At 37.6% G+C, this 10,502-nt stretch overlaps 2 protein-coding genes across 2 annotated transcripts; both read left to right on the plus strand.

The window, feature by feature from the left end:
* Positions 1-1,712: 1,712 nt before the first annotated feature.
* On the plus strand, positions 1,713-3,159 carry LOC141647218 (bidirectional sugar transporter SWEET4-like). The gene is made up of 5 exons (XM_074455330.1): positions 1,713-1,946; positions 2,042-2,078; positions 2,175-2,553; positions 2,653-2,772; positions 2,855-3,159. The coding sequence occupies exons 1-5, from the start codon at positions 1,904-1,906 to the stop codon at positions 2,966-2,968; spliced, it is 693 nt and encodes a 230-aa protein (XP_074311431.1). The 5' UTR covers positions 1,713-1,903; the 3' UTR covers positions 2,969-3,159.
* A 789-nt stretch (positions 3,160-3,948) lies between these two features.
* On the plus strand, positions 3,949-10,483 carry LOC141647220 (peptide deformylase 1B, chloroplastic/mitochondrial). Its single transcript, XM_074455332.1, has 7 exons — positions 3,949-4,258; positions 4,605-4,743; positions 5,679-5,871; positions 8,057-8,167; positions 8,727-8,789; positions 9,481-9,622; positions 10,158-10,483. Exons 1-6 carry the CDS (start codon positions 4,027-4,029, stop codon positions 9,580-9,582), a joined length of 840 nt encoding a protein of 279 aa, XP_074311433.1. The 5' UTR covers positions 3,949-4,026; the 3' UTR covers positions 9,583-9,622; positions 10,158-10,483.
* Positions 10,484-10,502: the final 19 nt, after the last annotated feature.

Genomic DNA, 10,502 nt, shown 5'->3' on the forward strand with positions numbered 1-10,502 from the left:
GGTGAACATGGGTCATGCCAAATGGTATGTGTTAAGGTGGATGCGAGTTGGTCTTCATCCTATGACGCTGCGGTGGGGTGGACGGTCAGTTCTACCAAGGGGATTATTTTTTATGAAGGACGGAAAAGATTTATGGCTGAATCCCCGCTCCAAGCGGAAAGCTTGGGGGTTAAAATGGTTATGGAGTGGGCTTTGGCAGAAGGCTTGCTTCACCTGGGCATCTTTACTGACTGTCTTCAACTGGTTTGTCAAATTGCAGGTTTCGAAAAAAGGCAACATCATATTACTGGAATTCTGGAGGATCTCTCTCGTTTTGCATCTACCTTTCATTGCCTAAATATTAGTTTTCTACCTAGGGGGCTTAATAAGAGGGCGCATAGTCTTGCAAAAAGCGCTATGGCCTATGGGTCACTCTAACTTGTAAACTTTTTTGATCGGCTGCCAAAAAAAAAAATAAATAAAAAAAAAAAAAATAATCATGCATGCTCCGTTAACCAGCGCCAAGCTTATAGTCCAATTGTGAATGAGTACCAAAATTCACGTTGGGACGACTTGTGTTAAATATAATTGGCATTTGATGTCCTCCAACTCTAATTCACAACGATTCAAATTCTTTTGATGAATACAAACATGTATGTATATTGAAGACCTTGTATATAGTTTATGTTTGTTTTTAGATCGAGTTTTATGCTAGTGTATGCAAGTGAGACATAAAAGATCAAGCCACACCTCAAAATTTGTTGGTCAAATTTAGTGAATTGAAACAAACAAAGGGAGTAATAAAGAATAAAGACGAGTTAAAATGTATATTAAAAATGAGTTTAACATAAAATTGTCACCAGGAATAACCATTTTTAACCCAATGTCTATTTTATCATTTTCATACTAAAATCAATATAAAAAGTGCTTATTCGAACTATTACAATCCATGGGTGAAGGGGATTTGAACCCGTAACCTATTATCACAAACTCACAATTACATAGAGATGGAAGTGGGCCGTGCCTTGTGCCGGTCCACCGTGCCTGGAAAAGAAAATGGCACGGCCCAAGCCCATGAAGATAGGCTTCATGTCGTGCCAGTCAAATGAAAATGGCAACCCAGGCATGCCCCACTGCTCACGGCCCGTGCGTACCGTGTCGTGTCCTGGTTTAACAATTCCTCCACTTTAACCCAATTCTTTGTATTTTGAGCGTGCCCAAGTGTCATGCTCAAGTGGGCCGTGCCTAGGCACAATCTTTTTTCTCAAATTTTGGCCCATGGCGTGCCATGTCATGCTGGGCCGTATCAATTCTATGTCGTGATAAAATAGGCCGTGGGCCATCCCGTGTGTCAATTTCCATCACGATTGCTCCACCTTAATCATTAGGCTACGATCTCTTCCGTCGAATTAAAAAAAAAAACGAAATTATATGAATTTCATATAATGACACTAGAAGAGCATGAGAAAAGAAGCAACACAAAATGTGTAACACAATTAGACTCCAACCAGTCCAATGGCAATGGAGTACTACCCAACCCTTCACTATCTCTTTCCACACTTTGCTAATGAACAACCTATAGAGTTTGTTAAAAGTTGTTAGACTTGGTTAAAAGTTTGTTACAAAATTGTTAGAGTTAGTTAGTTGTTGCATAACTACTTCTATATATATATATATTACTTGAATCAGTTAAATCTATTAATACAGTATACCACACTTCAACAATTGTGATCAATATATTCAGCTATTCTCTCTCGTTTCTCTCTCTAAATTCATTTCTTGGGTTCTTTTTTGGAAGTTGCTCAATTTTAATAACAAAAAACTTCGTTCTTCGATCCTCTTCCTATATACTCGTAATATACTTTGTTTCGGTCTCTCTGTGTATCCTCTTCGTATACTTCCGCCTTCCCTGAAAACTTAAGCCATGGTTTCACAGGATGCAATTCGTTTCGTAGCAGGAATTATTGGTAATAAGTAACCTTCTGTTTTCTGTTTCTTTAACATGTTCTATCATAACATGGCAGCGAAGGTGACGATAACTTTCTTTGTTTATGGTTTGCAGGAAATGTTACAGCTCTTTTCTTGTTTTTATCTCCTCTGTAAGTTGTATCATTTGTTAGAGTATAAAATCGATTTTGGGTGTTTCTTGACATCATTCAATTCTGTGAGTAACAAAATTGTGTTGATACATACAGGCCAACAATGATAGAGATATACAAGAAAAAAGGAGTGGAACAGTACTCAGCAATACCATACTTAGCAACATTTGTGAACTGCATGCTATGGGTCGTATACGGTCTGCCTTTCGTCCACCCTAACAGTGTCTTGGTAATCACTATTAATGGGACTGGCTTCTTCATAGAGATAATATACTTGACACTCTTTCTTATCTACTCCAACAAGAAAGACAGGCTCAAAGTTGCGTTAATTGTCATTGCTGAGGTTATTATTGTCGGAATTATGACCGCACTCGTCCTCACTCTTACTCACACCACCATACAAAGGTCTTCCATTGTTGGCATCATTGCAATTGTCTGCAACGTTCTCATGTATGCTTCCCCCTTATCTGTCATGGTAACTTTCTTTTCTCCTTTTTTTTTATTTTACGTATATAACATCTTACGTCTAGTTAAATGTCATCTATCGGGAAATAACTGTAGTAATTTTGAGCAGAAATTGGTGATCACAACAAAAAGTGTGGAATATATGCCATTTTTCCTGTCATTTGCTTCATTTGCGAATGGTATAGCATGGACGATCTACGCTTTGCATCCGTTTGATCTTTATATTGCAGTAAGCTTCCGCCTCCCAATCTCTCATTTCAAATCAATTTTCATAAATTTGAGATGTTTAAAATGGGATTTCCAATGTTCAGGCACCAAATGGTTTGGGCACCTTGTTCGCGTTGGCGCAACTGATTCTGTACGCAACATATTACAAGTCAACACAAGAGCAGATAGCAGCACGCAAACCAAGGCCGTCAGCTTAACTCAAGTTCAACCACCCAAATGGTAGCTCAATTGCCCGATATCCCAGCAAGCCCCAATATTTTCTAATAATTTTGATGATGTGAATTCATGTATTGGAAAGTTTATGAAATTTTGGTGTAGAATTAGTTGAATTAGAAAGCTGTAAGAAATCTCAGATTTGCAGAAATGAAATAAGATTCAATCATTCATATTTGTTTGAAGTGATTATAGAGACTGGGTTTTTGTTGTTGGCAGTTATTCAGTAGCAGAACAACGGCCAATTACCGGAAAATCTGAAAATTTTAGTTTTGGTTTACTTTGTTACAGTGGTGACTTGCGATTGTAATAAGGTAAACTACAAACAACTCGGAAATTTAACTAAAACCCCAAATTTCCATTGTTTTGGTCGGAAATTCTGTCTTCTTAATGCTATTTGTAAGCATTAATACAAGTACAGGATACTTTGGACAGAGCATTAGGCAGCAAAGTCTTTAATTCCAGATTCTTGTATCATTCAGCTTCAACACGGACCCGGTGTTGCTTACGGAGTGTATTATTTCATCAGTAAAGGTTTAAAAAAGGAGTAAAAATGTGAAAAGTTCAAATTATTACTTACGAAGTATATTATTTCATCCAGTTGCATGCAAAAGATATATAAATGTTGATTCTTTGTTAAATAACTTACAAATTTACGCGGAAGCTGGTCCGACAGGTCAAATTGATTGAAATGTAGTAGAAGTTAAACTAGGCATGGCTGGAGGAAAGGTGGTGGGCTAGATGGTCGGCGTCAATGCCATTGCCTGAAGAGATCTTAGTCTAATGATGAAGGTGGGAGTAATCGTGAGTTCGTGATAATAGGTCACGGGTTCAAATCTTCCTCCGCAACAGATTGTACTAATTCGAATAATCACTTTTTATATTGGTTTTTAGTATGAAAATGATAAAATCAACTTTGCGAAAATCAGTTTCAAAACCGCGTCTTATTGTTCTAGACGAAAATGACCCGTCGTAAGGGGCTATGTGAATTTCATATAATGACACACTGGAAGAGCATGAGAAAAGAAGCAAACAACACAAAATGAGTAGCACAATTAGACCCCAACCACTCCAATGGTGTACTCCGACTGCCCAACTCCTCCCTATCTCTTCCCACACTTTGCTCACCTCATTTCACCCTTCTTCTTCCTTCTCTCAAACCCATCTTTTCTCCTCTCAAACCCTCAAACTTCACTCCAAAATCTCCACCAAATTCCGTTCTATGGCTTCCAAAAAAGACCCCTTTAAATTCCAAGATGAAGACTTTGCTTCAAGTAAGATGCTTTTTCCTCTTTAATTCAATCCAATTCTCAATATATTCATGGGTTTCAATTTAATTTTGTTTTTGTTTTTGTTTTGGTAGCAATCAATGGGTCGAACCCGGGTTTGTAGTTAGGGGGCGAACTAGTAATGATATAGAGTAATCAAGAAAAAGGTTGAAACTTTAAACTAAAAGTTTCAGAATTTTTTCGGGAGTTAAGGGGGCGACTTCCCCCTGCTAGCCTTTGCCTGGTTTCGCCGCTGGCAGAAATTAATTATGGGTTGTTCAGTTAAATTTTTGTTATTGGGTTTTTATTGATTAGTTAAGTGATTAAATTGTGGGTTGTTTGTATTTTAAAGGTGATGATTTGCAATTTGAGGCACCCTTGAAGGTAGTGGAATATCCAGACCCGAGGCTTCGAGCTAAGAATAAGAAGATTAATAAGTTTGATGATAACTTGAAGAAGTTGGTTGCGGAAATGTTTGATGTTATGTACAGGTGATTGAGTTTTTTCATCTTTAAATTTTGCTTCGTATAAATATGGGTATTTAAGTTATAGTTTTCGATTCTTGGGGTATTACTTGATTGATGAGATATATTGCTGATTTTTCTGCCTTTTAATGTGGTGTTCAAATATTGGAGGCGTCTATTTTGATCGGTGGTAGACTCGGTGTATGTAGTCTTCTGATCATTTGCTGGTTAAAGGGAGTTGATTTGTGTTTCTTTTGGGATATGGTGTTAATGTCGAACGTGAGGGGAGCTGTTTCATCTGTCTGATGTTGGTTACAAGGGTTCTTCAGTGCTTTACGGTGTTTAAGTATGTTTCAATGCCTTAACGCGCTTAGCCAAAGTGGGTATGAGTAAATTAGGAGTCTATGGATTTGTCACCATTGGATTAACAAGTGGACCAAGCTGAAATTGAGGACTTGACAAACTACATAGGGTTACCTGCTTTCGGATACCTGGTAGATATACCATGAATGTATGCAATAGAATAAGCTGTTTATGGGTTTTTTTCCAACAAAAATACTAATGTAGTAAAAGCCATGACCTGTTTTGGTATTCAAGTAACCTTTAGGTGAGAATAATGATGGTCAGTTGCTAACATATTAGGAAGAATTTCTAGTGTCACCAATATCGGTGAATGGTGATGATGGGTGATAATGAAAGTAGATTGAGAATATTGGAAAGATGGCTGAGGTTAATGTTGACCTTCGTTATATTTGGTAAATGTTCCACAAAAATTAATCACTAAATTTGTTACCATTCTCCTATTGTTGTTTGACCCATGGAAAACAAGCCTTGAACGAAGCAAGGCGAATAATTGTTGGTGAACGCGGAGTTCTTTTGTTGTGAAGAGTTCTCGAACATATTTTATTTCTTTATTTACATACTGTGTTGTGAAGAGTTCTTGAAGACTTACTTTTCCACAGAACTGATGGGATTGGGCTTTCCGCTCCCCAAGTAGGCGTTAATGTCCAGCTTATGGTATTTAATCCTGTTGGTGAACGTGGAGAGGGTGAAGAAATTGTTCTGATAAATCCAAGAGTAACCAAGTACTCGCAAAAGCTTACACTTTTCAATGAAGGATGCTTATCATTTCCTGGATTATTTGGTGTTGTCAAGGTACTTGATCCTGTGACTCTGCCATATTGTTTAGGATTGGATGGCCATAAGTAGACTTCATATTGTTAAATGTGAATGGATCTAATTATGTGACTCTAATTATGCTATCTGGCACTAGTACTGGTTGTGTTTGTGTTGTTTCGTGGAAGGAGCTGCATGCTAATGATAGATAACCCTTTGAATTTGTATAGTGGCTTGAACTTAACTAAGTAATGGTAATGGTGGGCCAAGATACTAAAATCCAGTCAGTCAACAAAAATGATTTAGGATTCCATGTGAACGTCGAGTTATTTGATATCTTTTGGTAATTTATTAAGGAAAAGTTAAAATTAGAAAGAGAAATTGGGTTAGAAAGAGGCCAACAGGGGTTAGAGGAATAGAGGGCGTTAAGAAGAGGGAATCTACATGTGGAGGAGGACTAGAAAATTAAAATTGCTTCAAGAATTTCATCGAACTTGAGATTATTTTCAGCAGTTGTTCCTTCAGAAAATCTCCATAAGATAATAGGCACTTGATGATATGTATTTTAGATCATGCGTTAAGGTATTGGGATAAATTGTATCGCAATCTTGTTCCTTTAAGTGATATAAGTCGTTCGGTTGGATAGAAGCGGTACCTACTTTCTTCCTTAGTAACTAATCCTTAGATTATAACCTTTTTATTGGATCAAGCAAAATGGAGTACAGCAAAATGGAGCGCGAAGCTGAATATGCATTGTTTCTGTTATATCACAGTCGGTTTTGATGCACTTCTTGATGCAATTATCCTAGTGCCTCAACAACCCCCGCTTGTAGCTTAGTTTGAGAAGGTGCGGGGCGCACTGAGGCGATGGGGTCCCAAGGGTCAAGGCGAAGGTGCGCGCCTTTTGGACACGAGGCGCACTGATTTTTCAAACGAACATCCATATTTTACAATCAATTTTTGTGCGAGAATACTCCTTTTTTTTTTCCGGTTTTAAAGAGGGCTAACATGTATTTGAAAGTGAAAATTAAGGATAAGGGGGAGAAAAGAAGGGTAAAATAAAAGAATTTGGAAAAAAAAAAATATTTAATTGCATACTAATGCGCCTCGGTGCGCCTCACTAGTTGCACCTTGTGCCTTGGGTGTGCCGCATGCGCCTTAGGTGCGATCTGGCGAGGGGTGCACTTTTTTTTAACTAAGCCTTGTAGTGGTGTAAAGGATGTTGAATCTGTGCAACCTTAACTTTGTTACAGACCCAGAGAAATGGTTTCCTGGTTGTAGCTTGTAATCCAGCGTAGCCAAAATCAATAGTGTAGAAGTAGAAGTAGAAGTATTGAATCACATTCAGTTCCTCACAATGATGTTGAAGGTAAATGAAACGTCTGGCAAAAGAATGTAAGGATCAGTGGTACTTTATATATGTGGGAAGTTATGTATGCAAGTCTGATTGAGAAACCAGAGTGCTTAGTGTAATGATTATCAGGCTGTCTGTACTCTGTACTTGACTAATCTAAGCTAGAAATATGTTGGGACTGGTATGACTGGTGCATTTTAGAGCACTGGTAAAGGTTGTCATATCTTGGGATATATGCTGTTATGTTCGTGTGTACACTAACATTGGATTTTGACCTACAAACAGTTTGTAGTGTCAAATGAATACTCCCTCCGTCCCGGTCATTTGTTGTCCTTTCGTTTTGGCACAAAGACCAAAGAAAGGGGGAAGGGGTCAATTACTAGATGACAAGTGGAATAAATTAAATGTGAATGATCAAATTACTCATTAAATTCATTCTTAAAATAGAAAGGACAACAAATGACTGAGACACCCCAAAAAGGAAAAGGACAACAAATGACCGGGACAGAGGGAGTATATTTTAACAAGTAAGATGTTGGAGATAGCTTTTATTGATGCTGCATCTGAATCTTGATTGATGTTTGGGCCTTCTAGATTAAGTGTAGCATCATTAGTCATTCTTTGTACTGTGTATTTTTAATATTTTTTTCTCAGTTTTTAGTTTTCTATTGTTCTCGTATTGGATTATGTCGATTATCTTGAAGTTTTCTTGGTTGTGTTTTCAAACTCATACCTATATTAAAAAATGGTCCGTTATGAATTTATGATTCTGGAGTTCTTTTTAGCTACAGTTTTGCTTGAATTCAGCTTCTGTTAGTCCTCATTTTTGCACGTGTATCTGAGTCAAGTATCTACAATGCTTGTTTACAGAGACCAGAATCCGTTAAGATTGATGCGAAGAATCTTAGTGGCTCAAGATTTTCAGTTACACTTTCAGGCCTACCTGCCCGTGTATTCCAGCATGAGTTTGACCATTTAGAGGTTGTTACTTTTTTTTTTAATTTCCATCAAATTTCGTCTGTGCTGCCTTCAGTAAACAGGAATGCATTTCAATTGTTAAGCCACCTGTATTATTTTAAACACTGTTCGAGAAATTTGGAAATTAGGCTTAATCAGATTCTAGAGAAAGAAAAGAAAAAAGAAGAATTGAAGTTTGCCGTGAAATAGGTGTAAGATGTTCCAATAAGAAAAAGAAAATGAGAAAGAAAAAAACGGACTAGGTGTCAAATACTCAAATATCAAATATCCCGCCTCTACAAATCGTGTTTGATGAATGTCTGGGCCTGACTGCTAGCTTTTTTTCTTATTTAGAAATCATGCAGTTTCTGTAGCTAGAAGTTTTTGTGGAGCATTGAATTGTAAGACTATAGTACGAGTCTTAGGCAAAGGCGATTATCATGTCTCAGTTTAATGTGTAAGAAAGGATATTGATTAGTAGCACTTTGTGTCTGAGTTCTAATTTGTTACTCCGTATATAGCGTTACCTCCTTTTTCTAATTTGCACCTCCTGTTATGTCTAACCCGTAGCTGACATTTGCAGGGCACCCTTTTCTTTGAGAAAATGACCGAAGAAGTTCTTGACACTATACGTGAAGGTTTGCAGGTAATCAAATTGTCTAATGTCTAATGTTTTCTCTGTTACAGTCATCATGAATATGCATTTAAGGATTGTTTAAATTATTAAATTTGAGCGTTCAAGCGAAGTAAAATCAATGGCTGATAAGATTCTTCTGAAATCGAGAAAATAGGCTATTATGATGTATATGAAGAGCATAAACCACAAGAAACTATGTAGAAAATCTCCAAGAACGTTTGGTTGCTTCACCAGTTCATATTGCTTATCTGTGGAGAAGTAACTCAATAACGACGTGACAGAAACAAGTGTCCTCTGGAGGGTAAACTGTTGGACCAAACTACGGTCTCTCCAAACTAAAGACTGAGGGAATTACATTTAATTCTCATTTAGTAGTTCAAGATGTTTCAATCATACTAATGCTTCTCCTTTAGTTAAGTTCTCTTTAAAGCTGTGTAAACCGTGAAATAATAGCTCAAAATGAATTTAAATTATTAAATAAACTATCAATGTAGCCGATAACTATATTGGATTTGGGAAAGATGTTTCCGTCATACTAATGCTCATACTTTGCTAGTCTGAGCCTGCAAAAGTCTTTCAAGAATGGACAGCCAACCCACCCTCACATTACGGAGTAGTTTATAAGTGCTTATGCTGTGTCAAAAGGTTGGAGTAATGTAATCTGAGACCTAGGATAATTTTGCTATTTTTTCATGTACAGGCTTTGGAGGTGAAGTATGAAAAAAGTACAGGATTGCCGAGCCCTGAGAAGATTGAAATTCGGCAAAGAACGAAAGCTGGTGTTGGCTTTGGGAAAAATTGACTGTATATAGTTCCCAAGTAGGGCGAAGTTCATTCCGATGGTATGTGTGTCTCGTCTCTAATATGTCAATTGTCCAGTAATATTACCGCAGTTCTCCTATTACAAGTTTAAAACCCTGGCCTTACCCTTACGTGGAAAAACACAAAAAGACTGTTTCCGAAGGATGACCCATAACTCCATAAGGCCATAATGATAATTGAGTAGCCTGGTTGCTGCCTCACCATACAAGAAGCGCAACTGGTTATGTTTTTTAATTCTACTTTATTCCATCATGTTCAAGAGCCAAAGAATCGCGAGTTTTTGTTCTTTGACTCCGTTGAAAATGCAAAGGATTCCTATTTTGCCTAGTCGCAACTGTATCCAAAATTTAGCTCCGAGTAAATCTGAAATACTGAGGACAAATGATACTGCTTCGACCTCCCTCGTGAGTCGTGAGTGCCTGGTTTCCCTCTTGACTCGTGCTTCCTTTTCTGTGTCTAGATCCTCGACTTGGGTGTTATAATTGATGATGTCACATCTTAGTATCTTACAGTAGCGGCTTTCTTACGACATTTTCTGTTTTTAATTGTGTTCAGGTTCATGGTTAGGACATCAGGTCGTGGTCACGTGTTCTGGCACAGGCGGTTCAAATCTATAAACAAGTAAACAGTCGGCAAGCTTTTGAAAAAAAAAATACACTTCACATTACCTATATATTATGTACCCTATAATACGTAAATTAATAGCAAAAGTATCGGTGTTAACATGGACGCGTGTAAGGTTGTTTTGGCGGTTGTGTTAGGGTGTGAGGCAACAACTCAACAAGCATGTTCGATTGTATCTTGGCGATGTGGTTAGTATTTCAGGTGAACGTTTTGCATGTTTCTCGATTACCGATAATTTAAACCTCGGAAGATGGGCGTATTAGCGGTGTTCCCTCA

The sequence above is a fragment of the Silene latifolia genome, chromosome 3 (assembly GCF_048544455.1).
Source record: "Silene latifolia isolate original U9 population chromosome 3, ASM4854445v1, whole genome shotgun sequence".
NCBI classification, from domain to species: domain Eukaryota; kingdom Viridiplantae; phylum Streptophyta; class Magnoliopsida; order Caryophyllales; family Caryophyllaceae; genus Silene; species Silene latifolia.